At 34.7% G+C, this 17,272-nt stretch overlaps 2 protein-coding genes across 3 annotated transcripts; one reads left to right on the top strand and one right to left on the bottom strand.

The window, feature by feature from the left end:
- Nucleotides 1-6,658: 6,658 nt before the first annotated feature.
- On the top strand, nucleotides 6,659-10,236 carry LOC18610164 (phosphatidylinositol 4-kinase gamma 5-like). Of its 2 annotated transcripts, none has more exons than XM_088803486.1 (2): nucleotides 6,659-7,065; nucleotides 7,824-10,236. In XM_088803486.1, exon 2 carries the CDS (start codon nucleotides 7,949-7,951, stop codon nucleotides 9,872-9,874), a length of 1,926 nt encoding a protein of 641 aa, XP_088659612.1. In that variant the 5' UTR covers nucleotides 6,659-7,065; nucleotides 7,824-7,948; the 3' UTR covers nucleotides 9,875-10,236. The 2 variants fall into 2 exon arrangements, with proteins under 2 accessions (XP_088659612.1, XP_017971511.2); XM_018116022.2 differs by having other exon boundaries at nucleotides 7,631-10,236.
- Nucleotides 10,237-13,763: 3,527 nt separating this feature from the next.
- On the bottom strand, nucleotides 13,764-16,733 carry LOC18610162 (DNA glycosylase superfamily protein). The gene is made up of 5 exons (XM_007045672.3): nucleotides 16,260-16,733; nucleotides 14,757-14,814; nucleotides 14,597-14,680; nucleotides 14,367-14,508; nucleotides 13,764-14,275 (listed from the first exon to the last, which is right to left on the bottom strand). The coding sequence occupies exons 1-5, from the start codon at nucleotides 16,666-16,668 to the stop codon at nucleotides 13,997-13,999; spliced, it is 972 nt and encodes a 323-aa protein (XP_007045734.1). The 5' UTR covers nucleotides 16,669-16,733; the 3' UTR covers nucleotides 13,764-13,996.
- Between the last annotated feature and the right edge of the window lie 539 nt (nucleotides 16,734-17,272).

The raw sequence follows: 17,272 nt of genomic DNA, 5'->3' as shown, positions 1-17,272 counted from the left end.
TTTTGTAAGTAATTTAATTTTTTTAAAAATATTTTGTCAGAAATTTATAAATTGAAATTTAGGTTACATGTCTTTTTATAACCCTAAATCCGAGAAAAAAATAATAATAATAATATCTAATCAAACCTTATCTTACTTTCATTGAAATTGACTCGGAAAAAGGTTTAATTCCACAATCATGGCTCTTCTTTCAGCATGATATTAAATTAACTTTAATTAATATAGTACATGTTAACATCAATAATTAACAGCACATTTAAACACGCTTTAATTTAGTTACTTAAACTATATATCCCACCTTTCATATAAAGTCACATGCAAGTTGCAATGATGCTTCAATGGGAATTAACCCACGAAAGTTCCCTCCAACATAATTAATTACCAACCATAATTACAACGATGTAACATCAAGACACAGATTGTATTAACTCAGACTAAACCTGTCTACGTATATACTAAACAATTGTCTCTCCATTTAGCCTTCACATTCAAGAAAATTAAAACCGCTAAGCATCTTCAAACACACACTTATCTTTTGCTTTCCTTTTCAGCACAAATACAAAGACAAAGTTAGCGATAGGTCACGCAAATATCTGAAATGGTTTCCTAGGATTTCAATTTTGGTTAATTAAATCAATTAATTAATTTATCATTAGCCTTATCACAAAGTATCTAGGAATCGAAACTATATAATATATAATATTAGTATAAGACATGAATAATAAGCAAAGATTATGTAGTCACAACAAACAAACAACATACATCCTTGTAGTAAATGTTTTAAAGTTTTAGTTTCAATATTGATAAAGATTATGATTTAGACTTGTCGTAAATTTAACTCAAATAACATTTTGATTTTACATTGTCAAGCTTCTTATATTATTTTCGAATTATTCTTCCTAATAGATAATACACATATATATATACATAAAAAAAAATAAGACGTTCATAATTGATAGAACAAAATAGATAAATTATAAATAAATTGAAAAAATTATATTAAATATCGACTCAAATCTATTACAATATAAAATCTGGTCATTGAGTAGGACTTTCCCAAGATGTTGGATAAGATGATCTTTAACTCATTTTGTCTAAAATAATCTTTTAATTATACATAACCATATAAACACAGGTTCAGCAGAATCGTAGGGTTTCAATGGTGGCTTGCCTGACGTCCGTGAAGGGGCCATGCATGTAAAGAAATGGCCGTTTTGGGGGAGAGGGATCAGTGTCCGAAAACGTGAGGCGCACGAATCCGGGCGCGAAACGCCCACGGGAAACAATTCCCCGGAGCGCAGCCCCTGCTGAAAGGAGCTTGAGTCAAGCTCTGACACTCTCTTTATCAATTTAGCAAATCCACTGCTGTCCATGTACAGCGACAACTTGCTGATTCCTGGACAAATCAGTCTCACCCCTGACGTCGCATGCCATTATTGCTTGGGACTTTGTCGGATTTTCCATGTTGCCACGGTGTGCAGTGCACCTAGTCACTGGCCAACGGGAGTGGCTCCAACTTTCAACCATAAGTGTATGTCACCCACCTATAACCAATTCCAATTAAATATTTTAAGTGTACTGATATTGATATTCTTGAATTTAATTCGCAAAGTGAGTAATTTCAGTACCAAAAGCTATTTCATCTCATGATTATGGGGTTAGTAAACCAGGAAGACAGAGATTAGGAGAAAAAAACAAGCGTAATTTGCACTTTTGGGACCCTTCCTGTTTCGATACGTTTCTATCATTATTTCACTTTCGTTGCTTGAGATATTCCGTTGTCCTTTACATCAACTTGTCCTCATTTTTACATCCAAAATCCCAATTGTAAAGAAATGAGTATAGGAGGGGCACTCTTACCATGAATTAGTCAAGTTTGACTACTTCTTATTTCTATATATTTCATATACAAATACTTAACATTAAACTTCACTTAATACTAAACAAAATTAGTTTTTATTGATAAAAATGGGATTATGACAGATGTCGTTTTTTTAAAACTTTGACGGAGTGTACTTGACCGGTATTGAGCTGGAACAAAATTTGGAGTCAAATACATGAGTTTGGCATAAAAATTAGTGACGAAAATTTTGCATTGAAAAAAAAATTAAAAAAAATTTGATCGTAATTCAACGAGTAGGGTTTATTAGCTTCTATTTATGAAAAAAAATGAAATCAAATTTTGCATTTAGGTGAAAAGGATAACTAAACGATATTTTTATTTTTAAAAAAATTGAAATGTAACATCAATGTCGTTTTTTTGTTAAAGAAAATCAATGTCATATTTAGATTTAACTATCATAAATTTTGTGATTGAGATAAACTAGTAGATATCTAACAATTAATATTGGATTCATAATTGTGATAATCATAAGAAATTACCATAAAAGCAACACATATTCCATAAAAAAAAATCAAAATTCATGCACTATATTCTCGAGTGAGGGCACTTCGAATGTGCTCTCCTCCATTATTTTTTCTATCCGTCTTATAATATACTCGTCGTCATCATTCACATGCATAGAATGCATTCGTAAATTCAACCGAATTAACGACTATTAACAGTATATCAAAAGAAATAATTAAAAAATTTGAAAAAAAAATGCCAATAGCTTGATTTGGATCCGGTGCATGCACGTTGGCTTAAGGTCAAGAAGTGTGATCCAAAAGCTTAATATATTAATAATAAATATTCCCTTTCGATTTATCCGAAATGAAACAATGGGCACACAGCACCAAGTCCTTTTTAAAATATTTATTATTTTTTGTATTTGCTGCTGAAAATAACAAAAATATACGAATATATTGACAAAGAAGACGTGTCAGGATAATACCAGGATATGGGATTTAAAACAAAAAAAAACTCTGAGTCACCGTCACGTGCACAGTCCATGCTAGTTGTTTGACCTTGACCCTGTGGTTATCCTACTCTCTTATCTCAATTTTAATACAGAATTTAATTTCCGATATTTAATAGGGATTTCTTCTTTTTATTTTAATTCTTTTTTCTCCATAAATAAATCAGAAAAAGTTAAGTCTATGTCAAAATTAGACAGACATCAAAAAAGGTTACCAGCATTCTAATAAAAGACTGCTTGAACACATTACAAAATAAAATAGAGTAAAAGAAAAATTATTTGATATCAGAATCAGACTAAAGTCATGTTCAAATATATAATATTAGTAATAGTACTTTAGTTTAAACCAAAAATAAATATTAAAAATCTGCTATGGATGGGCTCCATCTTGCATTTGCCGACCCATGAACACGGTGCCGTCTTGCACGGACCTAATCCATGATTAATCATTTAACAAATAATCCTACTAGATAATGACTTGTTATTAAAGAAATCCCATTTTAGATTAATATTTTAGATTAAAACTAATGAAAAATCATACGATAATAAATACATAATTATTATTCTTTTCATGTAAAGTAAAAGTCTATGGAGTTGAGGTGGAATTTGTTGACTATGTGTGATTGAAAAGGAAAATACGAAATGGTTTTAAAGTAGTAATACTTTGTTTCATTGCACACGAGACAAGACATGATGGGAGGGAATGAGGTTACGTGGAGCCCCACCAGTCAAATTTAATGAAAAGAAAGAAATGGTGGGAGGAAAAAATAAGGGTAAAGTTTGCATCAGGCTCATCAGTCAAACCCTTTGCCGTAGCTATTTTTGGGAGTTTGGCATCTAGAATAATTTACTTCTTTCCATTCCTAGTTCCTTCTTCTTTGAGTTCTTCTCTCTCTCTCTCTTTTTTTTTTTTTTTATCTTTTCCCTTTTTTTAATAAGAAAGTGACATGATTAAATCTTGTTACATAAAAAATTACTCTCTGGTCAAGAAATGGTCAAGCTTTTGAACAAAGAAATCCTTAGTTGAAAAGAAAAAAAATTACTAATTATTAGCATTTGTAAAGAAAAAAAATTGAAAAGAAAGGTTGGGTTTTACTTTTAAAGGTTTAACATTTTACAAATTTTCTAAATTATTTAAAAAATTTTGAACAAGTCATTGGGTTCAAATCAAGTATTTATATTTATATTTTAAATTAAATAAATTTATATGATTAGTGATTGACTTATTGTTATTAATTATAATGTCACAGATTATTTTTATGTCATTTATATTGGTTTGAAGGATGAAAATGTTATGTAATTAGTATTATCATATCACATCAGAATTTTATGTCATTATTTATTACAATATGATAATATTATAATGTTAACATCACGTAATATAAAACAACAAATGATATTTTAATTAATTATAATTAGTTAATTATTAATTATAAATACTTATTTGATTCAAAATAAAAATATAAAAATTTAATTTAACACAATAAAAGAATAATAATTTATTTAATTTTTTTTGAATGATTTAATAAAATTTTTAAATATTATGTCATAAATTTCGTGAAAATTATCAAAGGATGCTAGATTTGATTAAGATTTATTTGGACTGTGTTTTAGGCTGCAACCTAACCACAAAAATCGCTATTCGTGTATTACAATTTGTTACATGTCATTTTCGGCTTTTTATATCAAGTTAGTTTGCCTACCATACAAAAGGAGATTATTGAGTATTTTTTACATATAATTTTCTCTTTTTTAATTTATATATATATTAAAATCGACAAACAGACCATATTAAAAAAAGCAATATATCTTTTAAAAATGTTATTCTATATTTCTTCGATAATTATTTTTTTTTCGTGTAATTCCTTTTAAACGTGTAAAGATATTAATACCTTCACTTCATGGATCTTAAAATCTTGCTTGGGATGTTATTATCATCAAATTATAACCTCACAATATTCAACTTCTTTTTTAATCACTTTCTCACCATAAGCAATTAATGTTTTTATTCATTTATATTTATAAGATAAAAGAAAAAAAAAAGGAAGATAATAAAGGAGAATCAACCTAAGTCCTAACTCCCACTTGACCATTAAATACCCAATTTTATAAGAAATTTATTTGGGAAAGTTGCATGCAACATGCAGGCAAGATCTTACTTTAAATTGCATTAATTTGATTATGTAACCCAAAGATAAAGTTGCATTTTTATTATTATTATTTTCTCTAAACTTTTTGCGGATAACTATTTGATTATCTGAATTAAAATATGTTTAGCCTTAAACAACACAAAATGTCCAAAATGGGAGTTTGTGATACTTTCAATTTTGGGGTTGATTAGGGTAAATAACATTTTTAATTATAATCCAATAAAAAATTATAAGATTTAGACATAATTGCCCCATTTGTCCTCATTAGATGTGACAAATTTTTAAATGCAAATAGGGGGCACTTATGTCAGTTCAAAATAAAGAAACTATCCCTTGTATGTCAACCTTAATTTTGACTACATAATCAAATCAAATTGACAAATCCAAAAATGTCTCCTCTATCTAAGGTTTATATTTGATACAATGATAATGTTTAAATTTTATTCAATATTGCTTAACCAAATATCATCATCTCGTTAATAAGAAAATTTAAAAATTAAAATTTTTAAAAAATACTCATATTTTAAAAATATTTATTTTAAAAGATTTTAAAACTTTTACTTTTTCATATTTACGAGATTATATACTCTCTTAATAAGTGATAGTGTGTCAAATTTGCATACGGACGATACATAAAATATAAATACTTTAATCTAAGGACCGAATTGAATTAATGATCACCCAAAGATTTCAATTAAAACAAAACAATATGAAGTTCAACTTTCAATTTGTGTTTAACAGGATAAACTAAGTTTGATAGCCAAAGATTAAGTGGTGAAGACTTTTTAATAAAGAGTTTGAAGTTTGTTTTTGTTTTTAATTTTTTTAATTATTTTTAAACATGAAATAACGATTTACAAATTTATAATTGACAATTAACACTAAGATTTATTTATCTTAGTGTAGATATAATTTTTTTATTTGGTCAACCATATGTACGTGGTTTAATAAACTTATTATAGCAAGATGAATACGATGATTTGTATAAAAAGATTATGTATACATCAATTTTTTTAATTTATTACTATGAAATAATTTATTAATAATTACGACATTAGAATTTTAAGTAATTTTATTTTATGTACCAGTGCAGTAACTAATTTAGATTGTTAAAAACATTTCCAAGGAATAACTATAATTATGACAAATTGAATTTTGCTTTGAGCTTAATTGATTGATAATCCTGATTAACTCCACTAAAACCAAAACTAAGTCTAAGACCCTAATATTTGGTTCTTGGAATTCAATCCGTCAAATCAAAACCGTACGATCAGATGCCCCTGAAAACAGTCAACAGATACACTAGGGACCCAGTTTAAGCACAAGGATAGTTCCGTCTTTTCAACAAATTGGGTATTTTCGTAAGTTTCCAACAAATGAGGGTCAATTAGATTTCGCCGATCAGATCGGCGAGGAAAACATTGGTGAAAACGGGGCCATTGGCTAACACTGCCTGGAAAGACGGTGACTACGGCCACGTCATCATCCAATCCATTATCTCCACGTCACCGCCGCACACAAATCCCCAAAGGAGAAAACCCATCTAACGGCCCAGTCCCCCTTCTCCTACATCCAACGGTCCTGATTCCAAGTTCTAGATCCTTCCATTTCCCCCGCTTTAACAGAACAGAAGGCTAACCAATAAAACAAAACCCAAAAAAGCAAAAGGAACTAGCAAGGAAGAGAGAGAGTGATAGAGTTAACTAGGGTTAGTTAATCAACCCAGGGAAGGAGCAAGGTAAGGCAAGAAACTGAGTTAAAGAACGTTTCTTCGAGGAAGGAGAGACAGAGCTGAAAGGAAAAAACAGGAAAGGAAGAAAGAGAAAGAGAAAGGGAGATAGAGAGAAGGGAGTTTCCTGTGTTTAGACTACTGAGTCAACCCGGACGATTCCTTGCCGCCTTTTACATTTCCCCCCGATTCCTTCTCTTCAATCTCAACTGGTCTTATTCCGATTCTTAAATCAACTCGGAAAATTTATTTGTTTTCTTTTGGTTTTTAATCGGCAAGCCGGGTAATCGAGATTTCTTTGTACCGTTCCTTCAGATCTCGAAATCTGGTAAGTTAATTATCTTAAATTTGTAGGTTTAAAACTGGGTTTTGGTTTGTCTTGTTTTGGTTTTTCCTAGGTTCAGTGTCGGGGTTTTAAGTAAGATGGGACGTTGAAGATTCAATGTCTAGAGAGTGCCTCCTAGTATGTATTTGTTGAATTAATTGAAAATATTAAATTTTGATTTGGGCGTTTTTTTAATTTGACAGTTCTTTTTTCTTTAATATCTTTTTAAGTAAATGATAGCAAAAATTTACTCTGGAAGTTTCTTGGGTCAGTTGCTATATGAATGCTTTTAAGCTAATATTCATATTAGCAGCTTAGTTGTCTGTTAGTTGATTCGTTGAATATTGAAGAATTGCATTAATTTTACTCTGTATTTCTGGGTGTGGGATTCTGTTTGTTTTGGATTCATGAATGCATTCATTTTGGTAACTGCTACTTAGCTAGCTTTACACTTGTTTGTTTAAGCTCAACCATTGAGGGTATACATGGGTATATATAATGATAGTTATTCTTTTATGTGCTAAATCAAAATCTGGGTCTTAAATCAAATATTGTTTCTTTTTTACAGGTTTTTGGGGTTTCGTATTGTTTATGGCTACTAAAGATGGTTCATGCAATGTAGTGTAGGGATAGATCTTCATTTTGGTTCTGCTGATTTTGTAGATTGGGTTCTTTTTTTTTTTTTTTTCCCTTCCTTTCCAGTTTTTGGGCTGGGGTTTTGGTTTGGTTTTTATTGATTGATGATTGTTGGTGAATTGAAGTTTTTTCTTGTTCAATTGCGATTGGCTTTGGAGTTTGGCGTCCTCTTGTGGGGGGAAGAAGCTCTCTTCCATTGTCGCCTCTGCCTCCGGCCCGGAAAGCCGTGATTGGTTTTTCTCGACTTTTCATGTCTCGTAAGTTGGACAGTCCTGTTCAAACTCAGATGGCAGTGGCAGTGTTTAAAAGTCCTCTTAGAGGGGAATATCCTAGGAACAATAGAATGGAAGGGAGACAACCTGCTGGGAGGAGACGGGTTTTTGTGCAAACAGAGACTGGTTGTGTCTTGGGCATGGAGCTGGATCGCAGTGACAATGCTCATACGGTTAAAAGGAGGTTGCAGGTTGCGCTTAATTTCCCCACAGAGCAAAGCTCACTGACTTTTGGGGATGTGGAGTTGAAAAATGACCTAAGTGCCATTCGGAATGATTCCCCACTTCTCCTAACACGGAACTATCTTCACAGAAGCTCCTCTACTCCTTGTCTTTCGCCTACTGGAAGGGATCTTCAGCAGAGAGATGGAAGTGGTCCTATTGAGATACTGGGACATTCTGATAGCTTTGATGTATTAAAAGTTGTGGTTAAGGACATTGTTAAGGCAATTAAGATGGGTGTTGATCCACTTCCCGTTCATAGTGGTCTGGGGGGTGCCTACTATTTTAGGAATCCTAGAGGTGAGAGTGTTGCAATTGTGAAGCCAACAGATGAAGAACCTTTTGCACCAAACAATCCAAAAGGCTTTGTTGGGAAAGCCCTTGGACAACCAGGTTTGAAACGTTCAGTTCGAGTAGGGGAGACAGGTTTCAGAGAAGTTGTGGCTTACCTTCTGGACTATGGTCATTTTGCCAATGTGCCACCAACAGCACTGGTGAAGATTACTCACTCGGTCTTCAATGTCAATGGTGGCGTCAATGGACATAAGCCTTACAAGAAGAATCTTGTTAGCAAGATTGCATCTTTCCAACAGTTTATACAGCATGATTTTGATGCTAGTGATCATGGAACCTCAAGCTTCCCTGTTTCTGCTGTACACCGCATAGGGATACTTGATATACGGATATTTAACACAGACAGGCATGCAGGAAACCTTTTAGTCCGGAAGCTGGATGGTATTGGGAGGTTTGGTCAAGTGGAACTTATTCCTATTGACCATGGCCTTTGCTTGCCAGAAACTTTGGAGGATCCATACTTTGAGTGGATTCATTGGCCTCAGGCTTCAATTCCTTTCTCCGAGGATGAGCTTGAGTACATAGAAAATCTTGATCCTATTAAGGATTGCGAGATGCTGCGAAGGGAACTCCCAATGATAAGGGAGGCTTGTCTCCGTGTTCTGGTCCTCTGCACGATTTTCCTTAAGGAAGCTGCAGCTTTTGGTCTCTGTCTTGCTGAAATTGGTGAGATGATGAGTAGGGAGTTTCGGGCTGGAGAGGAGGAACCTAGTGAGCTAGAGGTTGTTTGTCTGGAGGCAAGGAGGTTGGTAGCAGAGAGGGAGCTGTCATCTCCTAAGTCTGAGATGGGAGATGCAGAGTTCCAGTTTGATATTGACTGTGAGGAACTAGAATCAGACTTCGCCCCAAAAATGGGTAATGAGGATTTTATGACCAGAGCTCCATTCCAATTGGGAAATGGATTTATGAATAATCGTTTTCCACTTTCAAAGCTGGAGGAATGCTTTGAGGAAGATGAGGACAGTGAAGGAGAAGTAGAGCAGGAGAATTTTTCTGCTTTCAAAGCTCTTCAAAGGATCCCGACCATCTCGAAGCTGTCAATGTCACTTAAAGATACCAGCTTAGGTGACAAGAGCCAGAAGTATTCAAAATTTTCTGGAACAAAACAAGAAAATGGCTATCTTACAAGCTCATCGGGGCATAGAAGTGCAAATGAGCAGCTTCCTGCAAGTGTGAGCTTTGTGAAGCTGGCTGACATGAATGAGGAGGAATGGGCCTACTTCTTGGAGAAGTTCCAGGAGTTGCTCTACGCAGCATTTGAGAAACGTAAATCCGTCACCTTAGGTCAGAAGCAGAGACAGAGGCTTGGTACTTCGTGCCAGTTTTGAGATTGAGGTGCCAGTAATATCGATACCAGAGAGTTGACTGAAGACGAAATAAGACTTAGTAGGTTTGTTGGGACTTGGGATGAAGGATTGTTAGGATAGATTCAGTATATGGGTTTTCCCCGGGAACGTTGTAGGAGGAATCGCTGTAAATATTCTTGGCGTCAGCTAAGTGGAGAAGTGAGTAGAATTGGTTGTATTTCTTCTTTAAGCTTTTATCTTTGATTTTGTTTGTTTTTTTTTCTTCTTCTTTTCTTTCACCTCCGAATGGACTCTGTTTGATAAATAATTTGTAGATTGGGGTCTTAAAAAAAGAGAGAAATATTTATGTAAATAGGGACATTTCGATCTCTGTGTTCTTGAAAGCTAGCCTTCCAGTTCTTTTTGAGCATCTGCCATGGGTTCATTTGTGGTGATTACTTCATGTTGGATATTGAATAAAAAAAGGGTTCATATGTCCCAAAGAAGGCATATGCCCATGTTGCTCTCTGTATCCCACTTTCGAAACCAATGCCACCATGTACCTAAATCAGATTTTTCTTTGCTGATGATAAATTCGTGACGTCTTCTCTTTGTTCCCAAAACACCTGGCTGGCATCCACAGATTTATTATTTTGTCCCCGCCGTCTGATGTTATCATCTTTAGTACTATTACTATTGGCTACTGCTAACCTTTTTTTTGGTTTTCTTTTGACCATTTTGTATTGGAAAGGACAAGTTTTGCTACCTCAGGGCAACCTATGAAAGTTTTTCCAAATCAATTACCCGTCTTCTTCGATCATTGGATTCAGTTTTATATGCATATATCTCATGTTTAAAGGGTTAAGTTGGAATTTACTTTTTTAAAAAATTATGTTCATAAATTAATATTAAAAAATTTAAATGTAGAATTGGAACCCAAAAGCTGAAAGCTTCAGATTGAGACAAAGGAGAGATGGGTTTCAAATCAACAATCGAGTCGATGGGGGGGAGAACAGGATTACATATGGAAATATTGTCGATGCTGACATTGAAAGCAAAGAAAGATTATTAGTAACCAACAAAGGAACATCACATGTTGGGGTCCCATTTAGCAATTGGAATGGAATGGAATGCACGATCAGGAATTGAAGATGATGATGCCCTTTCAACGCCTTGGGCGGGGTCTATCCTCTCTAGTTGCCAATTGCCATGCCCTATGCCTTTCTTTCTTTTCTTTGTCCACACCTGACAACAACTTGGAGCTTTTCCTGTGGATCCCTGTTTTGGGAGTTTTGCTACACTTGGGACATGGCTTTTCTTTCACTTTTGGTCATGTCCCAAGGATATTGAGAGATGAAAAGTATATCTATATTTAAAGAGATAAATCATTTTCGATTTTTTATTGATCCATAACTTATAGAACTTATACATAGTTGTGCATCTAATATAAACTCATATCAAATGTATTTATAGTTAATGAATTAATCTCATTAATGCATGAAGGAATAGGATCAACTGCTCAATTAAATATTTCCAATAAATTCTTACTAAAGAATAGGGATATTAATTATCAGCTAAATCTAACTGGAATGTATAGCAGAATTACATTATACCGAGCTTTCCATGGCTGGGATTCTGCTATACTAGTGTTATAATTAGTCTACTAAGGTTTAGAGCTTTTTGTCAAGAAATAAGCGGTGGAAGTACACAAAATCATCATTGCCTGTTGGAATGTGTAGCAGCCAGCCAAGATGAACATTTCTTGCCATGTGTTAGCATTCTGCTCACCAAGTTGCTTGCAGATGGGTGGCTGTTGTTGGGATCCTTGTGGGTTTTGTAGGTCAACATCACCCAGGTCACAATCACGTGCACAAACCGAACTTTATCTGATTCAGGATAAACATCAGGGTTTAGACAAGTTCTTGGTAGTTGCTAGCAGACTAGGCCTCTCCACCTAAGATTTTAATCATGGAAGCTGCTTATTTTGACCAGAAGTTATTTATAACATGAGACTGAAGGGTTAAGAAATTAATTAATAACTTAAAAACTGTTGTCTGACAGTTTAGACGTGGCACCCTGATCTCTTACCTGGTTCTTCTTGGTCATCTCTTGCTGCCATTTGTCTTTGCAGAGTGAGGGTCCAGCTTGGTATTCTTTACATTGATTGTAGTTCAAGATAAAATGATAAATCATCAAAGAGAAGCAGAGGTAGGCAAAAAGTGGAGGCCTGGAGGGGAGTGGGGCCTTATCTTGTTTGTCCCCTAATATCCTTGAAGCAAAATGATAGTTACATTTGGTGGAGATATCATTATTCAGGACTTTAGAGAACAGTTGAGCATGTGGAGAAAAAGGCTTCAATGATCCTTGTTTGTGCTCTCACTTTTGTGATCTTGCCAACAATACATGTCTTTTGCCTCCGCCAAGAAACAACTGAAACCATTTTTCAAGGTCAGCAGGTGTGCCCACACATGGAGAGCAAAAGCTGGAACAAATTTCTGATATATCTGAGTTTTCCAGTGAAAATACACTCATGCGGCAAATAGTTCAGGCCTGTCAGGTTATGGGAAGTAGTGGACAATACATCGTTCAATTTCAAAAACCAAGAGCGGAAATCATGGAAGGATATTTGTCATACGTGGATTAGGTGAAGTATTTCATTCATCAAGATAAGGATGAATTCAACACACTATGTGAGCACAGATGGCTCTTAAAAGACACGGTTGATAGATATCAAGTTTGGAGAAAAGTGCTGTAATCATAGTTTTCATAAAGAGATTGGGAGATGATAGTGTCAAGAAATGGACGTTATAACAAATTAGTGTTATCATGGGATCTGTGTCTAGTTCAAGAGGGGTTTTGAGAGCAACGTTATATCAGCAACGGGACATCGTGTCTGACGAGTTTGAGGCTGCAGCAGCATTTGTTGGTGAGGTGCATGATTGAGATCAGCATGTTCCTTTAAGTTCTTACATGGCAGTACGTACGTCAGTTGATAATCCTTTGTTGCTGTAATCTATGCAACAGTTGGGCCGGTTTTCCATGAGGCATATTTCTCTAGGAATAAGATCATTTGATTGTAAAGAGTTTCTCCATTACCAAACTTATTAATCCATGACTGACCCATTAATGTTAGCAATGTGATATATCCAATCCAACATCCAGCTTTGCGAACCATGGCCTAATCCAAATGTTCTTGTGGCCAGCTGCATTTGGCACAGGATGACTAGCCCATATGCTGCATTCCTCGTTCATCAAGGTTGCTGATGGCCAATTATATAGAAAGTACTAAACCCTCTAGACTTTGAGCTCAAGGTTTATGATTCTTCAACTCAAAATGATATGATGACATCAATGTCAACACAGATGTTTTCTTTTCCTAGCTGAGAATGAAAATAACTGATAGCTGCAAGGTAGCAGGGAAATCCATGAAGTCTACAGGCCTTCTGTAAATAGTATTGGGCCTTTCAGTTGTTTTCCTGAAGAGTGTAATCCTGAAACCAGTTGGACTATCTCTACGTGAAGGTGGGTTGTTGACTTGCGTTCTTCCCACTCTTTGACTGACGGAGACACGGGTTCTGATAAACATTTGTTTATTAGTACTATAAAGTGTTCAAATCAATAAAATAAAAGTAAATTCTGGTGTTTGATCCTAATGATTGGCTCCCCATATGAACATCTTCCCATTTACCTAACCCTTGTAACTACCGATGAAACAGTTGACAGCCTTCGATAGCTTGCTAATATGGACAGGAACAGGATTAGCAAGTAAACCTTCTGCAATTATTCTATTGTTGTCGTTAGGACATCAACTCCATAATCATCATCATCCAAAGCACACTCATAAATCTAATATGCTTGACAACACCATATTTTGTTTTCATTTGGTGGGGAGAAGAAAAAACTGCATATTGCTGCCATAAAGTAAACAGACTGAAGAATGAAGGATGGTATTTTCAATCTGCATTCTGCCAACCCAAGAAATAGATCTCAAATTCACATATATCTACTGGATAAACAACCCAAGGCTACTGTTTCACTTCATATGCAAAAAAGTTTCATAGCCATCTTCATAGATGCTCCTTATGACTATACACATCAAGAGCTTAGGTTTTGTTCAATACAAAAAAGGAGGGAAAAGGGAGTTTAGGAGTTAGTATAGAGATGTTAAATGTGCCTCCAAGGTCTTTCAGCAAGGCCTACACATTCACTGTATCTGAAACAATCAACCAGATGATCAATTGTCAATCCTGCTGCTTGCATGAATGAGCACACAATCACAGGGCCAACAAACCGAAATCCACGCTTCAGTAAATCCCTGCTAATGGCTTCTGCTTTTGGAGTTCTGAGGGGAACATTTCTAGGGTATTTGTATCTGTTGATGGTTGGTTTGTAATTCACGTAACCCCACATGAAGCTGCTGAATGATCCATATTCCCTCACAATCTGTATTTGGATAAACAAGTCCGTTGAGCAATCAAATGTATGTAAATGTAAAGAACACCCCAAAAAAGTAATCAGACATTTTAAAACTTGCCTTCAGTATGCATTTAGCATTGTCTACTATGCACCTCACTCTGCTCTCTGCCAACATGATGGCTTTGTCTGATGATATCTCATTGATTTCTTTGTCCCCCATTTTAGCAACAATCTCAGGATCAAAGCCAGAGAAGGCTTCTCTGTATTATCAACCAAAACTGCAAGCTTCAGCTCAATGTTCATCAAACTTTTTAGATAATCCATGCACTTGCAAATTGAAGACTGTACCTGTATAGTTCCTTTCTTTTCAAAATCTCTGTCCAATTGTAGTCCATCAGCATACCAGACAATGCAAGCAGCTCGAACAATTGGCTGTTTTGATTACTTATAACTTGAGGATGTCAATAAATTCGATAAGTACTTATGTTAATGAATTCGAACAACTTACTTGTCATCATAAACAGGAACCCCCCACTGCTCGTCATGAAATGATACGTATACTTTATCTGTATCAAAACTTTTCATTAGTTTCTTAGCCATCAAGTCATCAACAGCCTCTTCCCATGTTCTTTTCTTTGTTTTACTTTATTTTTTTTTGGCCGGTTCTTTATATGCATATCATAATAATTCATGGCTATTTCTTAAGATGGGATGTTTCAGGAATCAAGAGTTACCGTAACAATGACCAAGTCAAAGAATAAGTACTGTGACGATATCCATACATACACATAGAATATAGACTAATAAACATCTTGGCCTTTTGAATTTATACATAACTCTCAACTGCTAGATAATGATAGGTAATTAAGGGAAGTTTCTTGTTGATTATAGTTGCCTGACTATTGCGGTTGTTCTATCTTATCAGGTTAATGTGCATGTAGATGCACAATTTCACAGCTTAACCACCGGAGGCAATGTCAAAGATTTAGCTCTAAAGCAACCACTCAAAACACTGTACTTGTACAATGTAAAGGGTGATACTGATACCTGATTATCTCATTTGAATTTAAAATTTTATGTGTGTTTTCCAATTTATTAGTAGAGATGTTTGCAAAGAGAAATGACAGAATTTGAAGCTGGTATGATGTCATTTTGATATCTTTGTGAAGATGAACAACTGCTATAAGAATCAGTACAGGTATGTAGATAAGGTATATTAGTTGCTGTGGTGAAGATGGTGACAAGAAAGAGCCAAAAACTTGTACCAAAAGAAGAAAGAGGCAAACAACAAGTATCCAACCCATTAATTCTGAAATGCTGGTTGGTTTGTTGTTTAAATGGGGTTGAAGAAATTTTGGTTGCATTTGGATCTTGGACCTGCTAAAAATTAATTCAGGAAGACAAAAAGATCCAAGACTTGCTATAAACCAAGTGGTTGAGATGCTTCTTCACAATGAATATTAATGACCATTATTAACAGTCAGACTTTGGTATGAAATCTGACGATGATTCCATCGGAGAGAATCTTAAAATAATTGAAACCAATACAATGCTACCTTCTTTTTTGTTTACATTTATTTGATGTTTCCATTTCACAGTTGTATAACATTTCTTTCTTTTATCTCATAGTATTCAGTAGTTCCTCCTATTTTTGCAATTACCCATGTCCTTGATGGAGCTGCACTAGCTAAATATCAGATAAACAGGTGATCATATGCTATTTGCTATTTCTGGATGTGTCTAATCGAATCTCGGGGCTTGGAAATTTTTCTCTACATTTGACCTCAAGGCCACCTAATTAACTGTTAAGCTGCAGTCTGCAGAAATTTATTGGACTTTACAGTTTAGTGTTTCCTTCAATATGCTGAATCCAATTATTCACTGCCTGATTAAGATTCTATGAAAGCATTTAGAAGGTGTTCCTATACAGGTTTTCTGTGCTGTGCTTAAACAATTCATATATCATGTGCAAAATGAGAAGAAAGTAAAAGCATTTCTAAAACACACTTACCACTATTCTTTGTAACCCAGTTGCACCTCCTGAGTTCTCCACTACCAGGATCCTGACTTGGTTGTTGCTGCTGCTGATGATGATGATGCTGGACACTTTTAACAACCGGGACGACGAATTCTCTTCTTTCATGATGGGGAGCAATCAAGCTGAGTGCTAATGAAATCTTCTGCTCCAGAGGGGTGCTAGAATGATCTGTAAGAGAGGAGTCATTCGAGTTCTGTGACAAAGACAATGATAAGGATGATAGTGATAATGATGAAGTGCTCCTTTGAAGTCCAATTGGGTAGATTTTCTTCAAGTGTTTGGACAGCACACTTTGTGCTGGCTTCTCTTTTTCTTTAGGACTTCTGTTCTTCTCCAGAATATGTCTCCTGACATTAGCTTTAGACATGCTTGAGAAAATCATGGAGTTCTTGCCTTTTGTCTTCGATATGGGTAGATGTAAAGGTGAGCTTTTTGAGTTTGATAAAAGTTTAGGGTTTTATATATATTGTGGGAGGGAATGCAAAAGCTACCATACCTAAGTTGGTGAAATGTGTATTTCATTATGAACTGCCATCTTTTCTTTTTCCTCCTTATTTTGTAAGCAAAACCAATAACAGTAGGTTGAAATTTGGATATATATTCTATATATGTTATCTCATCAAAATGAATGATGTTTATGAATATTATTCTATATGTTATTGAATTAGATCTCTAAGCTAAACTGATCATTGGCTTAATCCAAATTACAGGCATAATTTATATCAGATAGAAGTCAGCACCTGCTTTAAATGTCTGCATATATCATACATGTGTCTGGTGGCTTAATCCATATCTGAAAGTAGGGGACCGATATTTAGTGATTTGGATCTATCATTAATTTGTTAGATTACCAGCCTAATATGAAGATGATGACAAATGCTGCTGAAAATTTTATATGTTTATATTATTCCTACACTAATATACTAATCATCATTTCCAGTTGGCCAGTCTGATATGAAGGGGAATATATAATCCTTAAACAGGTT

Source organism: Theobroma cacao, chromosome 2 (assembly GCF_053813885.1).
Source record: "Theobroma cacao isolate CCN51 chromosome 2, ASM5381388v1, whole genome shotgun sequence".
Taxonomy (NCBI): domain Eukaryota; kingdom Viridiplantae; phylum Streptophyta; class Magnoliopsida; order Malvales; family Malvaceae; genus Theobroma; species Theobroma cacao.
The sequence above is the reverse complement of the archived record's forward strand: the minus strand, read 5'-3'. Positions and strand labels throughout refer to the sequence as shown.